The sequence below is a fragment of the Opisthorchis viverrini genome (genome assembly GCF_000715545.1).
Source record: "Opisthorchis viverrini unplaced genomic scaffold opera_v5_28, whole genome shotgun sequence".
In the NCBI taxonomy this organism is placed as follows: Eukaryota; Metazoa; Platyhelminthes; class Trematoda; order Opisthorchiida; family Opisthorchiidae; genus Opisthorchis; species Opisthorchis viverrini.
Window position 1 is genome coordinate 1,937,584 of NW_008751684.1, and position 20,366 is coordinate 1,957,949.

At 42.2% G+C, this 20,366-nt stretch overlaps 1 protein-coding gene across 1 annotated transcript in view; it reads right to left on the bottom strand.

The window, feature by feature from the left end:
• T265_02352 (hypothetical protein) overlaps nucleotides 1-20,366 on the bottom strand; it is a gene marked incomplete at both ends in the record, with an annotated part of 65,038 nt that continues 44,672 nt past the window's right edge. Inside the window, 8 exons of the mRNA XM_009166566.1 lie at nucleotides 1-269; nucleotides 2,577-2,744; nucleotides 6,697-6,765; nucleotides 7,685-7,966; nucleotides 8,985-9,356; nucleotides 11,056-11,292; nucleotides 14,961-15,158; nucleotides 19,043-19,520. Coding sequence (XP_009164830.1) covers nucleotides 228-269; nucleotides 2,577-2,744; nucleotides 6,697-6,765; nucleotides 7,685-7,966; nucleotides 8,985-9,356; nucleotides 11,056-11,292; nucleotides 14,961-15,158; nucleotides 19,043-19,520 — 1,846 coding nt within the window. The remainder of the gene's footprint in view (nucleotides 270-2,576; nucleotides 2,745-6,696; nucleotides 6,766-7,684; nucleotides 7,967-8,984; nucleotides 9,357-11,055; nucleotides 11,293-14,960; nucleotides 15,159-19,042; nucleotides 19,521-20,366) is intronic.

Below are 20,366 nucleotides of genomic sequence, written 5' to 3' on the forward strand. Positions count from 1 at the left end.
AATTGGTAGAACAACTGGTGTATTGTCTATCGAAACGGTTAGAAAAAATCAGGTTGTTCAATACACTGTTGGAAGTAGGTACGTTGAATTAGGATCACAGTTGGAAATGTTAATCAGGAAGATAAGTCATTAGTATCTACAGTATAAGTGTTGTGTATATTGCCCATAAATACTCCACAGATCATGTTAAGCCTCTTCTGGTGCAACAAACAGCAGACTTTTTCAATTTACAAGTTGGCGACGTGTTCGCGCGCGTGAGAGACTAGGTCCTGAAACAGAAAAGACGAATACTTAGCGGGCTACGATCACAACTGATGTTCTCGAGAGGCCTCGTGAGAATAACCTGTGGAAATAAGTCTTTACCAGTGTAAATGGATATGTAATTTTGACCGGCAGTTGACAGATATCTGTTGCGCCCACAACTTTCAGTAGAAAACCCACAAGCAGATGGATTAGCAGCAGGTTAGGTATCTATCTGACCTACGATGTTGTTCACATAGAATTAAGAGGTTGGTTCGTCATCGTCAGCAGTAAAGTCCACGCAATTGCTGTGTAGTGGTTAGGGTCTGTGTCCGGTCATTGGTTTATAAAGATTGACGGATGAAGATTAATCTCACAACGACTGTTTGTGGGTCTAACGAGTTGTCATTTATAATTACAGCTTCAGGGTAAAGCAGCTGAGTATGGTTCGTTACCCATACGGCCGAGAAGGGTCAGTGTGTTAGAAATTAGTATCTATTACGTAAAACCGCCTGTCATACGTGGAGTCCAAACAGAAATACACGGAGATTGACAACTCTCGGTTCGAAAGAAACCTTCATTTTGCACTGCAATATATCACTGCTTGCAAAAATCAAAACCCCCACTAGAATAAGTTTATGATGGAAACTAACCCGTCTTTGATAGAACCTAGTCTGCTAACTGTAGCATACGTCCAAAATACCTTAAAGAAATAGGTTTTGTGCACTAGTGCATCGATTTTTGCCCGCTGGCTTTTACGTTTGATTGAGGACAGCAATTCTTGCTACTCTGTGAGGCAGTATCTGCAGTCGGATTCTTGATTAACCGTTCAAGGTTTTAGCAACCAAAATCCTCGGGAGTAGAAGCCTTGAAATTCGAAGCTGATTCTTGAGTGCCAACTTTATCAACATTGATTTCCGGACAATCGTGGCACCCCATTTTCGTCACCAAGATACCGACATTGTTTGTAGATATTACATGAAGATGGGGCTTGAACTGCAATTCCGGTGACAGTGCTTCAGCACAGAAAATTACAACAGAGGAAGCAACAAATGTGGTTGGTGAACATAGTATACCCTGGACCGGAAAGCATGTTTCTGTGACGGACACCTACTCTTATTAACAATATCGACCTGTGAAAGAGGCTTTCCGTACATTTGACCCTATCTGCTTTGAATTTTGCTGACGTTTTTTCTTTTGTATAACTGTTAAGGTATTAACTACAAGGGCTAATCTGTGTCAGAAAAGCAACTTGATACCGTGATCTGGTCTCAGTATATGTTGCCTCACACTAAAAGAAAACAAAATGGAGAATCGGTACAGCACAGCTAGAGGACAAAATCCCTGGAGTTTCAGTATTTTTCCGTTATCTTCTCAGCTTTAGTGCTAAAAATCAGCGGTTCTACAACATGCGTAGGAAAAATAACAATAAAACAGTGAAACGGAGTCAACCATACCGTTGGTTAATTAGGTTTGATTCTTAAGTTCAAGGCAAGCGGATAGCTTGTCTCCATACACATAAGCTGGACCAGCATTGATCAACGGCTATGGCTTTACCGAAAGCCGACTATTTCCGGTTGGCGGTGTGCAGCCAAACTAAGGACTCTAAATGGGATTAACTGTGTCCAGTGAATAGAAAATGTTTGGTGGTCGATGCGGCAAGTTTTCTTGTTTCAGCTTGGTGGCCGTCGGTCGATCAACTAGGTCACCTGACTCAAATAACGAGGCAAATGTCATGAGACGTGTTCGTATAGTCTCATATCTGTTCTGTCAATAATTATTCCACTCCAACCGCATGCAATCTACGTGTAGATAGTAAGATTGGGTACAATACGCGCTGGGAATCGGATATGGACTTGCCTCTTTGATCAGAACAAGATTACTTGGGAAGTGAATATGCACGACAGATGACAGCACGCAATTAATTTCGTTTTATCTTCGTTACCCCGCCTTGTCTCTCTTCTTTTTTTCTCACTCTTACTGAATAGTCAGGCTTTCGCTTGGGTTATGGAGTTTTGTAAATTTTCCGGTGATGCTGCTTGAAATATTTTTAAAGAGCCCTTGTTATTTTCTGGAGAGATCCAGTTGCACAATCATGTTGAGCACTTCTCGCAACAGGTTTATTTAATGAGCTAAAGGAGTAAAACTGGAAAATCGTTGGCATTACGCAGTACAGAAGACGTATCATCTGCACGCCTGACAATAAGGGTGATGGTAAATCTGCTGGGAAGCCGAAAGAGAAACTCTAAGCTTTGTTGTCTATTTACAGGGACCAAATACTACTCGTCAGAGTGACCTGGAATTTGGTGCATGAAAAGTGACTGCCGGAACTTTACCTCAGCACTTTTTGGGCCGTCCAAAGATAAGGGGATGAAGTCACATTCCGGCCATTCACACTGAAATCCAGTTCTATCGAAACAGCTTGGCTTCGCCAGATAGTGGTCACAAACCACATGATGCACTAGATCGTCTGCAGTAGGAAGACCGACTGGGCAGTTGGGCATCTGCATAAAAGAAAGTATGTCGTCAATTGAACATGGAAAACTCAGTTTTGTCCTCCACTAATGGAAGTTTATCGGGAAAGGCATGGCAGAATACAGTGACAAATATATGGTTGAACTCTGATACCCTAACTTCGTGCATGTTCATTTCACTCTATTCGTCAGTGAATGAGAAAGCTTTTCATTGCCTCTGATAGCAGAGACTTAGCTTGAGACGGACATAGACTAACACAATAGCACTACCAAACGTCAGTCATTTTGGCAAGACACCCTTACACACCGGCTAGGGGAGGTCGAACAATGACTTTGTTGTGAAGTATGAAAGTCTTTACCAGGAAACTCAACTGTGCTGGTCATTGCTGTCTCCCGGGAAGGAGGCCCCGAGACGGGACACATCAATAGTTAGAAGCATTTTCAGATATGGTCGGATCCTACCCTCAGTTGCACTCGTGTATCTAAGCTATTGCCTTCAATGCATAGCTCCCCTCCCAGTCTTCCAAATTAAAGGTTCACTAAAAACCCTGTAATAGTGCATTACCGCCTGCAATGCGCAGCCATCTACCCCACCTCCCCACATCATCGGTGAACGAAACCGTGTCAGCTGGAACCACTGCTTGGCAAGCACGTGAGTAATTCTTCAACTATTGTTTCAAATGTTATTGCGCGCTGGTACCATTCATATTGTCTCCAGTTTGAAAAAAAACCAAGGCTAAACGGTTAAGTTCACTAACATCTAGAATAAGTTGGTTGTCTACGCGGCTCAACCACACCCATATACATTGTTAGTGAATACATTCGTGCCAAGTTCTGAGTTTATCCAGTCATTTACCTCTCTGAATAGTCACATGATGCAATTGACAGATGATCCAGGATACCCGAAACGGCTTCAAATGGCTCATATCCCTCAGACTAACGCATGTTCGCTTTTGAACCATTGCTCGCACTAAAATAATGAGTGTACTGCTGAATCAATTGGAGCAGACAACTTTTCTGATTACCTTGGTAGGTGCAACAGGCTGTTGGTAGAAAACCGTTTACTATTTAATAAGGCTTTATTAAGACAAACGAAGCAGGATCCCCCTTTATACCTAAGAAGTTCTATGGGGCGGAGACCACACACGTGTGTCAAGTGTAGTGAGACCAGAATAAATGGTTGTTCCGGAATCTTTAAGCATCAAGGTGGTGCTGGGGAGTTTTTGACAATTTTGAGCACAAGTGGCTTTGATCACATAGTCCAATTAAGATTCCTTTCCTCAGAGCTGAGCTTTACGTCCGTTCTCTCAAACCAAGTTATTTGCTGTTGTAGTATATCTGGAGAATCATTAATCCTCGATGTTATCCGCTGAATAGGCGGTTTACAACAAAACCAGAGCCTTCTACTTTTCGTCCGAACTTCACTGAATATGGATGACTTAAAAGGAGATTCATTGCCACTTAGGAACTAATGAATAGTAATTGTCAGCCATTTCCTTTGCAAAAAATGAAGTGACAAGCCTCGGCGTGTGAAAACGACCCGTACGATCACGTGTGGAATAAAACATATCCCGACATCACCGTGTAAAAAATGGTTGCCAGCGTGCATAAATGGTGCTTTGCGAGATTAGCATTGCGTACAGGTGCCCAACCCGCTAACGAGCCCTACAGCTACACAAGCGGTGTGCGCAAAATCTTACAGTTTCCTGTTCAAATAAGGATGTGTGATAGTTTCTAAGGTAGACATTGTCTTTGGGATAAGACAGCTACATAACGTAGCTAAGGGTTTTATCACGGGGGAGGTTGAACCGACTCACCACCGCTGCGTATAAGGCCTAGCTAAGAATAAAGTTAGTTGAATGAAGCACTTAGCGTATGCCGAGGATCAGACCTTGGGGGACTATATTTGGTCGTACAATCAAGTTCTGGCTGAAAAATGTAAACAACGAAGTTTGAATAACATCTCATTCAAAGGATACGAACCACATAAGGGAGTATGATGTTTTTACCTACAACAATTTCATATAGCAAGCGAACTGGGACTGAAAAAAATAGGTTAGTGTAAATCCCGCTTAAGGAATGCCAGCGGTAAAAGTGAGAATGCTGGATTTTTCAGAGAACCGTGCAGCACAACCGACTGTTCTGATGCGATGCTATTCAGTATATAATTGAGATTCCGAAAGTTCGTTTCCAGGATAATAACAAAAATGGGTTGACGGATATATTTTCGGCAAGGTCACTTTAAGTCACAATTGCAAAAGCCAAGAGAGCAGCATTTAACGTAATTTACTGGGCATGGCGTACATGGCTTAACACTAGGCCCGATGCTAGCCGACATTTTCTTGGGAAAACTTAAGAATAATTCCTTAAAGCTAGCATACGGAAGGCAAAATACGACTGCCGACACGTGGGGGAAAGTTTCACAGTTTTAAGCGATAAAACCGGGACTGAGTCGCTCCAACAAAAGTTCAATAAGGCCCACACCACCATTCAGTTAACCTAGGAAGGAAAAACCGGTAACTTCTATATTCTGGATGCGGCCTCGAACGACGTCACAATGGTACACTGAAACGATCGGTGTATCAAGAGCGTACATGGTCTGAGGAGCACATCAACTTTAACAGCTTCGTGCCACTAAAGCAGATTCACAGCCTAACTAACACAGCGAGAAAAATAATATCTGATGATGCATTGGAACAAGAATTCCTAACTCTCATTCTCATTCTCAGAGACAGCGGGTTTCCCGATAATTTTGTTACAAAGCATAGAGAAACTACCAGCGTCACCGCCACATCATCCTCCCGTTTACAGATATACCGGTCAACCTACTGAACAGAAGACTCTTTATCAGGTTGGAGAAAGTTTTCCCGGCCGCAACACTGCAAATCTGCTTAACAAACATTCGTCTGTGTTGCTTTAGTTTCAAAGTTAGAGTGTCTATCCACGCCCAGAATATGTTAGTCTACTCGTTCTCTTGCTGGTGTTCAGCGGAATACATGGGACGCAGAACTAGGCAACTCTCCAAAGAATGAAGGAACACAATCCACCTGGGCTAGATTCTGTAACTAGGAAGACGATAACCAGCGTACAACATCGCGCAAACATGGCGCACAGCAGCCAAAACTTCCGTATTGTTTACAAGGTGCCTGATAATCAATCCAGATCAGTACAGCGCTGCACAATTGCAGTGGCTGAAACTGTCGCCATACTGCATCGCGACTCCAGCCTTTGTTGGCAAAAACGCTTTGTTCGCTTGTCGTATTTTCTATGGCCCAACTCATTTCCCCTCACATATACATTCTCTGCTGAACACAGCCACAGCACTGCTTGCACTGACAAACTCAGGTCTTCCCATCAGTCACTTGAAATAGTTGTGCCATGACAGGTAGCCAATGTCGAATTCCCATGTACGCCACACTCGCTAAATTATGCTGAATACTTCTCTCTTAGCCTTTGCGACCATATACTTGAGATATGTCCCTTGTGTGTGACCCGACGTGACAGACTAGACGTCAGTTTGGCTGAGTTCGCTGGTCAAGATAAACATAGCCTGTCCACCTTTGGAACAGTTCCATTAAGAAAATCGTGGGAACAAACGGACGCCACGAAGAATGTGGTTTTATGTCCTGCGGAGTACGTGGTCTAGCCTAGGAGATTTGACTAACTCATCCACGGAGGGCGCATTGTCTCTTTCGAAGCCCATCCAACATATCTCAGCTTTTCTATGCTGGTGGTCACACTGAACCCGGAAAATACCCTGATATACCACAGCAACGCAAATGTCGAGCATTCATATGCAAATGGAGTTTCTAACGAGAAAATCTACAAATATGGCGTAACTACTTCCTCGGGAATTGGACTGCGTATAGTCCTTTTAGAAGAGCATTATTGCGAACGGGAAGAAATTAAATAATATATTTCCAATAAACTGGAAACAAACGTAAATACGTTCTTAGGCATCACTCCAACAGCACATACATACCTTGCAGACATGGTAGTTTTTTGGAAAATGGATCACGTGGATTTCACCTTTGTCAGTTCCAACAAGGACCTGAAAACACAAAATAAAGAAATGCAAGCTGAAAACTTGCTCCCTCCTAAAGGGAAAACTTTTAAAATTATCTTACAGTTTACTAAAAAATGGCTTCTCCACCGGCGTCTGTTTCTATATTGGACGATTACGTTTTCAACGTCGTATTCAACACAAACTATAATCACCTTTCATGAAACAGCGTCCTGAGTCTCTGTTGTCATACAGTGGTCAACCTGGGCTGCAACAATAGGCTACCAAACACGAAGGTTCAGTTACTTATGTTCTGTTTCGATCAACACTTAGTAGATTGTTCGCCGATGACAGACAATGACATGTGAAGATGCTACGATCAGCAGTTAGCATACGACGGACCACGCCAAAGAAGTGTGGTCAAGAAAGTAAGCTGAGGCTCGACATTTATCTACTGGTGACAGAATGTTGCGACTTTTGAGCCCACACTTTAACAGAAAACTGCCAGGTCTTCGTTGGTTTGTGCCTTTAAGCTAAGTTGTTCAAAAGAACTGCAGTACCGTAATCGAAAAAAGGGCTTTTGCTCTATTTTGTGAATAGTGTTTGGAATAATGTTCTTTACTGGATTACAAAATAACTTTTTCGGAAACAAAAGCATGGGATGTCCGTAGTGATGGGAGATGGTCTTATCAGGAATAGATAATTCAGCTGGAAACAATGGGGTTTCTCCTGTGGAGAATCCTCCCCAACAGAGTGCTATTTAAAAGGAATACCGTCGTATTATCTCCCGAAGAGAGCCTATACTGTAGGAGAGGCCGAACATTCGCCCCTCCAATTTGTGGATTACGGTGCATTTGAAACCCACTCAGATTCAGTGGCTGACAAGTGATTTACATTTCTTCACCACTTTGAAGTTGCTCACATGGCTCTGCTAAACATGCGGTTGCTAACTTCAAATTAAACTCACAATTTCTTTTTCGTTCAGTGTGGACGTTACGGTGGTTATTTTTGAATCTGAAGGGACTGCATAGAGCATGATCAAACAGTTGCGTCCCTGTGCGTCGCGACGCCTCTGACTTTCGAATGCGGAAATCTCAAGAAGTCTTCCTGTGCTCGCAGCGGTCCACAGACGTTCACTTTGGGGTGATTGCGTAGCACAGCCCGAAAACGTTTGTGGCCACACGGGTGCAAGCAGACTGGCGGGTTGAGCACAGAGCGGCAGTTTCAAAGTAGACATGAGGTCAAGCGACTTTCACAAAATCCAGGCGAGTAGCGAGATGGAACGTAGTAACGGAAATATAAACAATGAAGTTGGATGAAAATTATATGGATGGAATGCTAACACATTAGTCATTATGGAGATGAGACAAAGGAGTTTAATGTTTTACTAAGCACCAAATAAGCAACACACAGCAAACAGAACTCAGTGAGCACATTACACCTCTTATTTGCTTACGGTTTTATATGAGACAGTAAGCTCGTTAATTTGTCTTAGATTTTGATATATGCCCTTGAGTGTTAGAAGAGATGGTTACTTACATTCATACCAGCGGGTGACTTTTGCAGATTACTCTTTTGTTTCTGTGATGATAACCTATGCGAAAGGGCTGGCCCGGGCTACTCAATGTGCACTTGATTATATAATTTACAGCGACCTGAACTAAGCTCAAGTAAGTTGCGGAGAACAACCCGTAAAAACTGCAAGCAGACAACCATGCTGCTCACAACGACGTCACAGAACACACTTAACAAACTTCGCAGCTGATTCATTAAACTTACATAAAGCAGCCATGCAAAGTATACATTTTCAAGACGAAAGAGGATGATAAAATTTGGAGACTGCAAAGTGTAAACGACATGAGAAATTCCACCGAGCGAGAGATGAAGTTACGTTATCCTAGAATGCTGCGAATATATTGAAAACCATCTAGAAATATAAAAGTTTGGCAGGAACGTCTAATATACGAACCCTAATGCCAGTGAGTTCGGGCTTGCCAGGGTTTATGTGACCGGCCCAACAATAAGGATGGATAATCCGGTAACATAAGTTTACTTTGACATTTTCAGAATGCTCGTGTAGTGTTGATCGGGATGGCATCTTATGGGATACCTTATCCATGGTTTGAGAGGAATACATTTGTTTCCTGCAGAGACGTTGCAAGATATATCACAACTGGCTTGCTCCTTGAAGTTTCTATTGAAACATTTTCATTTTCTTATTTCATAGGTGCTCTCAAAAAGGTAACTATATAATGCGGTAAATTTACCTTCAGATTGAACCAGTAAACCTGAGTTGTTAAACAGACGCAGATACTTGAGGAGCCAGCGATTTCCGCATAGGTGATCCCGACCAATTCGCAAGCGATGTTCAAGTTGAGTATTTTAGTCACTTTATCGCAGGCTGCTAGCTTCTGTCCTCTGGGCTCCCAGGAGCATATCCTCAAATTTACTGCTTCAGGGTCTTCATGTTTCAGTAAAGTTGCTGCAACAAGACAAAAGTTGGTGGGCTGCAGACGTTTTGAGGAGCTGGTGTTAGTTGGGCTTTCCCCAGATTCAGAGATGGGCCTCCCATTAGATGATTTTGTTTGGTGTGGACAGATGCAGCAGATAAATGGAAGTACCCGCTTGTCTTCAGTGAGCTGATAGGCATGGGAACAGATAAGCAGAGACTTGGATCAGTATACGTTAGGAAAAAAAATACATGGGGTTGTAATTAGAGTGGGGAGTCCATACCGAACTTGCATCTACCAATCTAAAGCGGCCGAGATTACAAGCAGAATTATCGTCGAAATAAACTTGCACCAAGAAACAGTGCCCATGTGTTGCTTTTTGGGTTACTCAGGACTAATGAGGCGCATATTGTAGGTTTGCGTCTCTGCAATGTTTCTTTATCATATGCCTAGTATATTGTGTACCTTAATCATTTTGTGGTGAATCAAGCTAACCTGGACATACGCCTCTCTAAGAGATACGTCGTAAACATATTACCCATGTTTACCCATTGTATAAACTTAGACTATCCCTATACAAAACTAGGCTAACCCCATTGAATTGAAGTCCAGATATACTGTAGGACAACATGCATCTCATGAAACCTCAGGAGTTTTCGACAGAAAACTCAAATTTTTAATCTTTCAACTGGTATCTCAGCTAAATGATAAAATACAAACGACCTGCTTAGTCAAGGAAATTTGATAACAGGCGTCGAATTTGCCACCGCTACGTATCGATCAGGATTAAAGTACTCACCGTTGACTCCGATCCGATGATTCCTAGCCAAGATAGGTAACGCAATCTCTAGGTCGACGCTGAGATGAGTGGGTGGATTGTTCTTAATTAAGTCTACTCACTATGGTTACTATACCAAAGAGGTCAACTTTGGAGCTAAGCAAGCTGATGAGCCTCAAAAAGGGTGAAACTGGTCGTTGGCTGTCGGAGAGTTTCAGCATCTTTGTGAGTATTTTCCCTTATGAAAATGTACTGCGATATCTCGAATAGCAGACCAACTGGAACATAGGGCGGTCTTTGTGCAGCACATTCCTTTGAAGAATAGCAAAACGAGAGATTCAGTTGAGTCTTCCATGAAAACCAAATTGGCTTGCAAATGTGCATACTTGTCGAAGTCAGTCCAAGTTGGAAGAGGTTTTACGTGAACGTTACACATACCCATGATTAACAACAGAACGTATCCTCTTTATGGCACCATGAAACTGTGGACTTAGTGATTGTTCGGCGGTTATTTGTCTAAACCCTTCAGGATTCAGGCTAGTGTTTCACGCCCTAGAAGCAATGCACGGGGCATTTGTTCACCACCAATCCTCAAAGACGTATGTAGGTGTATCAGGCCACAACAGCTGGCGTGAGCTAGGACCGTTGTTTTCAGCATCCTGGATGATGCATTTTCAGACTGTCCAGACATTCAGTTACATATGTGTCTTTGAACTGCACATCTCGATTGCACCTTCAGTGGCGCAATAACAAAACAGGATCCCACTAGTCCTTAACCGCTTTCACAAGTAAACAAAAGTAAGCATCGAAACCGTAAGGGCACTCTCGAGTCTTACGCTCGCACCGTAATATCCAAGCATGTAAAGAACGGAAAGTGGGACCACAGGTCGATCAGGACTGCTCACAAGGGAAATGACAAGAGCTGCCGCAAGTAAGAAATGGATAAATATATACATACATACATAAACATCTGCATATAAGTATTTTTGGAGTTGTAAACAGTTTGGCTGAGATGTACCCAGAAGTGTCGATAAGTGTAAAACTTTGAGAGTGCAGTACTAGTCAATAGGCAGAACGATGACGAGCTAAATATCGTTCAACCATACTCACATGGTGGTATATATTGGCGCCCAGATCATGGAGTTCACCTTCCCAGTGTGGATGTCGGACGTTTGTGTGGTCTGTTGTGTAGACACTGAACCTCCACTGACAACAGAAAATAGCTCCGTTACAGCCGATCAGGAGAATATTTTGTGCAAGACAGTTGTGAAGTATTTTTGTATGAGGGAGAAGCATTGCTTGTGCAATTTTTTGATTGCTGGCCAGGCGACCGGATACCCGACGGCTCTGTGGAACAGTGGAACAATATGGGTGAGTTTTTTTACAAGCTTGCCGTGACAGGCTAGAAAATTACCATGTTTGATTGCAATAATAAAACTGTTATCAATCCGTTGGTTTGCACGCAAATCAACCATTGCTCCGTTTCCCAAAAGCTCGATATCATTCGGTCAGTATTCTTCATCAACATTTCTGAAGCATGAAGTTTTTATCTACTGTCAAAACTGTTTGAGACATGTATGCACAATAGGGGAAATACGAGTGACCGGGGGGATTTCAGTGGCATGACTAAGAGGCACATCTATCAAATGCAACGGTCCCTCCCCAAAGAGGACCACCGAATGAGACAGCCTGCGGAAGCTCTTGTATCGTGACAGTACATCCCGATATTGTGAGCCTTGATATTCTTGTCTAGTAGGAGTCAAACTTTTTCTCATATCCTCGCATTTCCGGCTACAGGCAACAGTCAGTTTCGGGGATTATTGTCACATGCACCAATCATATATGGAAATAGGTCCAATGCAGTATAAATGTGAGTAGCTGCCTATTACTGGGACCAGCCATAAGTCAATTAAATACCAGTCATAAGAAATGATATCCATGCTCGAAACTGTCTAAATTTGTAAGTTAGTTGTTGATCAAATGGCTGTTGGTCTGCTCACCGAGCTTGGGAGGTGAATTGTAAACGTTTCGTCGCCATACCAGGAGACAACATCTGTTCGCAGTTTATGCGTACATCCTCTGCTTGCGTGCGTTTTTAATGCATTTGAAGAGTACTTGTTACTGTTGGTTAGCTAGGTGACTGCGTTCTTCGTGAATTTATTAGTCTGTTTGTGATCTTCATTGCGTGGTGATCTACTTTCCTCTGAGTCGACTAGTTATCTCAGTGCCTTCGATTTTTGGTAGTTTCTTCCCTGGTTTTTATTGTCCCCTTCTCGATTTGCATCAGTTGTGCTCTATATAATCTCACTGAGATTGATTGATTAGTTGCATCGCCCTATTTTCCCCATTGTAACAACCGGTGTCCTGGCGTCCGCCAGTTAATTCGGTAGTTTGGTTTACTGGCTATGTGCCTCCGCCAATCAAACTGACGTGTCCGTTTGGATCAAGCTTTCCTTTTTCTATTATGAGTTCCTCGTCTGATTACTTTTGCAGCTCGAGGCTCCAGGGTCCTGGCAATTTATTGCTCTTGATGGTTGACAAATAGGATCCATTTTGATAAATTTGTCGATAGCTTCTTCGGTGGAGTACCATACATCCATAAATTTACGTTTTGCTTCGCTCTTTCTTGAGCCAGTATGCGGACGCTACCCCAGTCAACCGCGTGTCCTTCTTGCTGAGAGCAAACTGATTGTCTTTTGGCAGCGAGCTTGTGTTCATGTTTTTTGTGGAGAGTTTCCTCCCCACTTGTCCTGTATCTCGTTTGTCGTAGTGCTTGCATTGGATCCTGTATGTTACATTGTCCGTCACCATTGGATCAACTTATCCTTTTGGTTTCGATAGTGTCCTCCGCAAAGTGTTCTCAGGTTCGTAAGCGACCATCGTATTGTGTTCGTAAGAACCATGCCGTCATTTTAGCAATGTTCTTTGTGTATGAGGGCGTGACTCATTTGCCTCCATTCTGTGCTGTTATATTAGTCGTCCTTGGCTTCTTGAATGATCTGCAGATAAAATTCCTTTTGTATGCATTTCTTTGATACAATTTCTATAAGAGTTTTTCTTCCTTATTTATAGATTCTGTGGTGCTGTACTGTGTCTTGGTCCGCTTGAAAAGTGTCCGAATGCAGCTTTGTTCGTAATCATTCGGATGGTTGCTGTGTTGACTTAAAATTTGGTCCACATGCGTCGTCTTTATGTAGGTGTAAGTTCAGCAATCTAGTGATGAGGATGCGCAAAATATCAGTTTTCCGTTGTCCTCAAATTCAATTTGTCATAGTACTTCGAAAGACTAAGTCGCTATTTCTGAAAATGATACAGTTGGTCGGAGGGGCGTTGTTTCTTTATTTACCTTTGGAAGTTCGTAGAAGCGGGGACCGACAGAATCACGATATTGCATCCTCTAATATTCCTGTTTCGTAATCTTGTGCAGGTCTCGGAGTTTCTTCAATTCTATTTGATTTTGTTTGTTTGGTCACGTTGTAAGCGGTGATAAATAGTTGCGTTTCTGAGTAAGGCCTTCGCTTTATTGATGTAATCCGGTTTGTCCATGATTACTTTTAGGCGCCCTTGTATGCTGGTAGAATCACCATGTTTTCATCCTTCTTCAACTTACTCATTACTTTTTTTCTTTGCTGAAAAACACATCAACTGGCTTATTGGGTGTAACGGCCGGAATGCTGGTTTGACAAATTTGTTGGTGAGCGTTCTCTTCGAGTCCGACAGAATTCATCGTCGATTCTAGGCTGGTTCACTACTCTAGGTTTGTCACGTATTGGACGTTGAAGTAAAGCCTCTGATGAGAACATTTTCGTCAGCTTCTTGATAGATTCCTTAAACAGGCTTCGTTGCGATCGCTTTGTACTCCTGCTTCCTAACCATCCTAGATAATTTGCTTTCTAGATAACCTTTCTTGTTTTTAGAAGTGGAGTTAGCTCTGCGTCCTGATGCCATGCTGAGTTGCCTCACGATGTCTGATCCTATTGTCCCAAAGCAGGCCTCCCAGTGCTCACTGGCTATTCTTTCGTATCTTCTAATGCGGTCGTGAGCGTCTGTTATCATGAGTCTGACCATCCATCGAACATTCTATCTGGCTGTTATCGAAGCATGTGGATGGTTTATTGGCGGTTGACAGGTTACGATACGTGGCAGTACACATTTCCGCAGGCATTCATGAAGGAATTGGAGATGTTATGGTGTGGAGGCTCGGTGGTAGGCAAAGTTCTCCAATGAGTGAGCTGTTTTGAGCGTGGAATGCCCGATATTTTTGGTAATATGTTGAAATGTTGGTGGTTTGGGTGAATTTATTGGTGGTTGATCAGGTGGCTGTTGATCTGTTCGACAAGGTTGGGAAACGTTTCACCACCATACGAGGAGACATTTTCGGCGCGCAATTGATAATATGCAATCAACAACAAAACGGAAGACGATGGGATCGAGTTTCGCGCCTAAATCAGCTGACTGGTTGTGCGTGTCATTTGTTGCGCCACTGACAAACTGGACCGAAGAAATGCACTTTGCCGAGCAGATGAGGGCGTAAGTAACTTGTTTTTTGATATATTAAGATAGTAGAACCAGAAAGGCGAGAGAACGATTTGGGAGAAATGGCTAAGTTAATAAGAGATAATTCCTAAATAAACTTTTTGGACTGAGTCCAAGTGAACCATCGTTGATAATACTGTACTTCTGGCGGGTTTTGAAGTTTCCGACAGCTTCGCAACCGGACATTTGTTTGTCCCCTAAGTATTGCCGTCACGCGGTGTTTGGGTTCAAAGTCGTGTTGCAATTATTTCTCTACCGAAAAGCGATGCTAATTTTCAACCATATGGGCCTGAGAAGAGAGTACAATTTCTTACTGTTTTCTCATGCGTTTCTTTCTCGCTTACAAAGCAACCAAGTGATAAAACCGATATAGTATTTGAAACACTGACTAGTCAGTTCACTATAAATGTGCACCACGATGTAAAGTTATGCTTAACGAGTGCATCACATCAGCCAGATACTCACTTTGACAAACTTACCGCTATATTATAAAGTGTCATATGGCCATCAACTTGAACTACACAAAGCAAACCGGAAACTGCTTTGGAGTTGTTCGTCAGTGACCTATCTGTGGAGGTCTTGTTTATGTTGCTCGTAGCCACAAAAGACAGAAGAGCAACGACTGGCGTCCGCGAAAATTGCTCATGATCTCGACAATTGAGCAGCTGGCAACGTGTCTATGTGCAAGATGGGACAGAATAATAATAGTCCACAACGATTAGATTTCATTGCTCATAAAGACATGTATGTAACGATTAAAACTAACGCAAACAGCCATCAAAGCTGGCATTGATGATAGTGCTGGCATTGTTGCTTTTCTGTTTTACAAAAGTGGGTTTCGTTATGCAAACGTTTTGATTTGAAGTAGAAAGAGAAAAGGGGGATAAATAGTCTGTCCTCGTCTACATCCAGACTCGTGCGGTGAAAACTGGTAATACGAAAGATATTAGTATTGTCTTGTACTCTAGCTGCTTAGGTGGAAGGTCCTATATATTCCTGGGAGAAAGGATGGATTGAGCAACTGGTGAGAGTCAGTCACTCACAAGTAGTCAGACCAACTGAACAGGGCGATCTTACCTTAGCCTAGTTGGTAAATCGGGTAGGCGAAGTCCCCGAATTCCCATCAACTTTGGGTTCTACTTGAGCCAAAATTGTACAAAATTCGCGAAATGCACTCATTTGCACGATGATTTGGTTTTCAATTAATTTCATCCAAATGCCCCTTTATGAAGCTCCTTAAATGAAAGCACCGCAAGAAGTTTGCCTCAAGTTTTATTTGGTACGATATTCAAGATATTCAAGTCATGAACATATCTTTCTCGGTCTTCATGGCGTGAAAAACTGATTCGGACAAAACAGAGTGAAAGTTCACCAAATTATTCTGATAATGTTCCCAAAGGTTATCTACTACGGGATGTTTGTCCACGGTAGTCCCTGAGTTGGTTGCCTTAAAGGGACGACTCCAACTAGTTTCTAACCTTCGCCAGTGCAGTGATTGACGAAGTGCAAATGGTGCATTAAAGCAAACTAGGAGACGTAAAGGCGGATTCAGGGGGCTGTTGAAAGCAGATTTCTTGACTGTAGTGCAGCTGTGACATTTTTATTAAATCATCCTGTGATTTTCTAATCTATGAACAGCAAAGCTCTTCAAAATAAACATAGTAGCTCAATGTGGTACAAATTGGAAGATCTCTGAGATACTGTTCAAATAATAAGAACTAATGGAAGAAATTCAAAATGCTGCAGTCGCCAGATTCTGCATTCGGAACTGTTGTTTGTGGCAGTCAGTAGAACTGCATCGATTTGGTTCTTGAATAAACGTAAGAACGTACATCTCAGGCTTGGGAAAAGACGTTGCGGATTAAGATGAAGAGACTTCAATATCAGTAATAATTGCTGCTTAACTTTGATAGGTGCTCAGCATTCACCCTTTTCTGTTGCATGACCATCCAAGTGGGGTTAATGCTGTAAAGCCAATGAAATGGTACCCTGTTTCTACAGACTATTTCGTGACAAATTGAGATGACACAAGATTATTGGATCAGTCCAAGTGGGCCCATCAGGATGCTCTACACCCTCCTGATAAGTTCCAAACACGATGAAAATGCTGGGTGGCTGAGCTCTTTAAGGTTCCAGCACATCTTTGTTAGAATTGCAAAAGCCCCCAGCAAAACTACACTCTAAGAATAGCTCAATGATCTACTGGACAGTTATGCGTTGCATTTAATCGATAATAGTTCATTTTTCAGGTAAGAAACTTCATCATAGGAAGGACCGATCCGATTGGGACTAAGAGGTGGTCCTCATACCAGGGATCCCGCAAAGAACAATATGTACGTATGACTTTGTCTTCGTCAAATGTAAAGTGCCCAGGATTCAGTTGAGCGAACAACATGAAGTGAATACGGAAATAGGATTAGTTCAGATTGACAGCTACTGTAGGCATAAATACATCCAGCACACATCGGAAAAGAACCAAACAGATGGGTAGGATGTACGTTACCAGTGAGTAAAAGACATCATGTGCTTAACAGCCGAAGATTGGACGCCGTAGGTCTTATGAGGAATTGGAACTGCTAAACAGAACAGCTTTCAACCTGAGAAAACCAAGTCCTCTGTTAATGGGGGCATCTTGTCTCTTGATAGGGAGATCAGATTGAGTACCTTTATCCTCTTACCCATGTACTTTATTTTGAAAGGTGTAAGTGATGTATGTGTCCTGTGGAATTCAGTAAACTGAGTACACTACTAATCCAAGCCAAGTGATGCCGTAGAGACCTTAAAAATCTGCACTTGTGAATCACCAGTTCCGTCTGTTACCTTCACGGTGTTGGTGGTTATCAGCCATTGGATTAAGCAGTTCAACATTCACCTTGGTTTCATATCATGGTTTAGACAAACGACTCAAAACTGTATGAGTAGATTTCACAATTTTCATATGGGTTACAACAGAAAACTATGCAACAGCATCAGTTTGGATTCTGATTTCAGTTAACAAATGCATATATTCCTCCGAAACGAGTCGCCTTCAAAGTGGAAGATCTAAGTCAAATAAGTGTAAGGTAAAAATGAACGCTGTCCGAAACTGTCGCTAAACGGTAAAAATGAAAAAGAAATCGAGTGAAACATCAGTTTTCACAATGGTGGTTGAGGAAAAAACTACAATGCCGGTATGTACTACTTCATGTGATATGCAGATATGAGATACAAACTCGATAATATACTGTTAGCAGTAGACCACAAAACTCAATCGTTTTAATTTTTGTCAAGTAAGGATGCATGTGAGAAATTTACGAGATCCTCCACCTAAAGTTGAAGTAAAATTATTTGCAGAGTGCTGGGAAAATGCTTCACTCGTTGGTCCTGAAAAGTTGGAAACGGCCGAATTGCTGTGGGGAACGGTGGAAGAGAAAGTGTAGTCAGTGTTGGTGTTATAATTGGTACTATTTGGGGCTGTTGGGGGGAGGGTCTGTTGAATAATGGAGCACCAAGCGTGCAGCCAATGATGTCAAAGTGCCTAATATCAGCTGGGATTAGGGAACCGTTTCCGAAAAAGGTAGCTAGCTGGACCGATGGCAAAGCAAACCATTTAGGGTCAGTTTTGCTTCAAATGAATTTCGCGCTCTGGTGAAATACACAGTTGAAGTTCGAGTTCCTACCCGGAGTCAGTGGATCGTGGCTTGTGGTTTTTGGGAGCTTTGATGAATTATGATTGGTAGATCACAGCAAACAAAACGTGCATTCTCAGGGATCTTTGGCATAACATTATGTTCATGTAATTAAGAGGAAGAAATCAAAACACTTTCGGAGGGTAGTGACCACGTGCATGTTTCGAAGAGTCTATATGGCTGTGCACATGTTCAAGGAAGCCACTCTATCGCGAAGGACTAATCACTAATCACACCGCAAAATATGGCAACACAAACCTCTCGAAATAACTGACTGTCATTCTCTCATATCTTGAACCAAGCGAGCGGGGAAGCTTCTTTGAGTCAGAAGTTCAGGAGTTTAGCTTTGCTGCACTTGTGGTGAATCGGCATCCGCAAAATGAATCAATCAAATGCCTAAATTCACAAAGTGTATTTTGAAGTCCGCTGCTGACGAAGCTGGACAGACTTAGATTATCTATGGCGACTAATAACTGATCCGTGCCACCTACATTTTGGAGACCTAATTACATCTCTCGTGGCAGACCGCTAACAAAAGATCCATTATCGTGTCTTTACTCTAGAGGGTCCCAAATGTGACTACGGCTGTTTTGAAAGGCCGACATGAACTCTCTAGGACAAATGAGCATTTTCATAGGAGAACTCATTTCTTGTACTTATCACTGGGCAAAGTTTAAGATCAAGTACTCCCAAGTTTCATCAGGGCTTCTGGCTGACCAAGTAGAAGGTATCGCTAAATGTGAACTCATTAAACCATATCATTCCATGAGGAACTCAAAATCTCGAAAATTGCGGACAGTTCACATTTAAATGTAAATCATTAAACCAAAAAAATCCATGAGGAACTCAAAATCTCGAAAATTGCGGACAGTTCACATTCAGAAGCCACTCACTTTGAGGTCGTAGATAGAAACCGATAAATCTCCGCTACAAATGGCGATCCAAATAGGCGAGATTGGAGAGTCAATCTCCTCCGATCTATACAAACCCGACGATTTCGGCTCCAGCTGGAAGCCATCAATGGGCCCCAAACACATAATTTTCACTTCTTCCTGCTTACCGAGCGTTTGCTTCCCGACTCGAATCGTTTCGCTTGCTGAGCTGATATTACTGAATTCTACCGGCATGACGGGCATATTCGTCCTCGGAGCTGTACTCGAGGTGGCCATCATGACCACGGGTGAATGGGGACTCTCTTCTGTCTTACTCAGGCTTTGCGTAGATATAGGGTTTGAATCGGTTTTCTCAGACAACTCCTGATCATTCCGTCCAAGTTCCGACGCATTAGCCTTGGGTTCTTTGGTGATTTTCACATCCGCTCGACTTTGTGACTCAGGTGGTCTGCTTGGAAGAAACGAAGGAAGGGAACCACTGGAAAGTGTGTTAATTGCGGATCACTTAAAAGCTACCCATAAAATGGTTCAGACAGGTACGAATGAATCAACAGAGTTGTTCACATCAAGCGAACTGAAAGTCCTTATTCTTTAAGTGCAAGATATGTTATCATTCATCATCAGGTTGTGTTATGATGAAAATATCGAACAGTCTCCCTCAAAAATTATGGAATGATGGTCCTCCGATAGTTGCCAAGATATTTTTGACTTTTCATAAAGGAAACTACTCACAAGGTAGGCGCAGTCCCCGAGTTTCCGTCAACCTTATGATCTACTTGAACCCAAATTGCACTGTTCCCGAGAAATACACCACTCATTTGCAAATCTATTTGGTTTTCACGAAAGACTCAACTGAATCTCTCGTTTATGATATTCTACAACTGAAAGTGCTGCGCACAGGCCGCCTCATGATTCAGTTGGCACGATATTCGAGGTATCACAGTATATTTCCATATTTTCGACTTATTGATAATTGTGATGTGGTGAGAGAGGACAATATGAATCAAATCTTAGACTGTCATAACTACCCACTTTAATTGCACACAAAATTTGTTTAAAAAAGACCTCTTATAAATGCGCTTCCACCGATCAACCAATGACCCAAGTGATAGATCCTCACTTTTCTTATCCAGGCATGTATATAGCACTATTAGCAGTAAAGATTTTCAACAGTCTGTGAGTAAGTGTTTGTAAGAATGGAGCACAGCTAATTGTCACGTTGCTGAGTGACTGTACCTATTTTCGATCTGTGGGTGGCTGAACCTGAATTGCTGTATTTTGTTTCATGTATATATATATATATATATATATATATATATATATA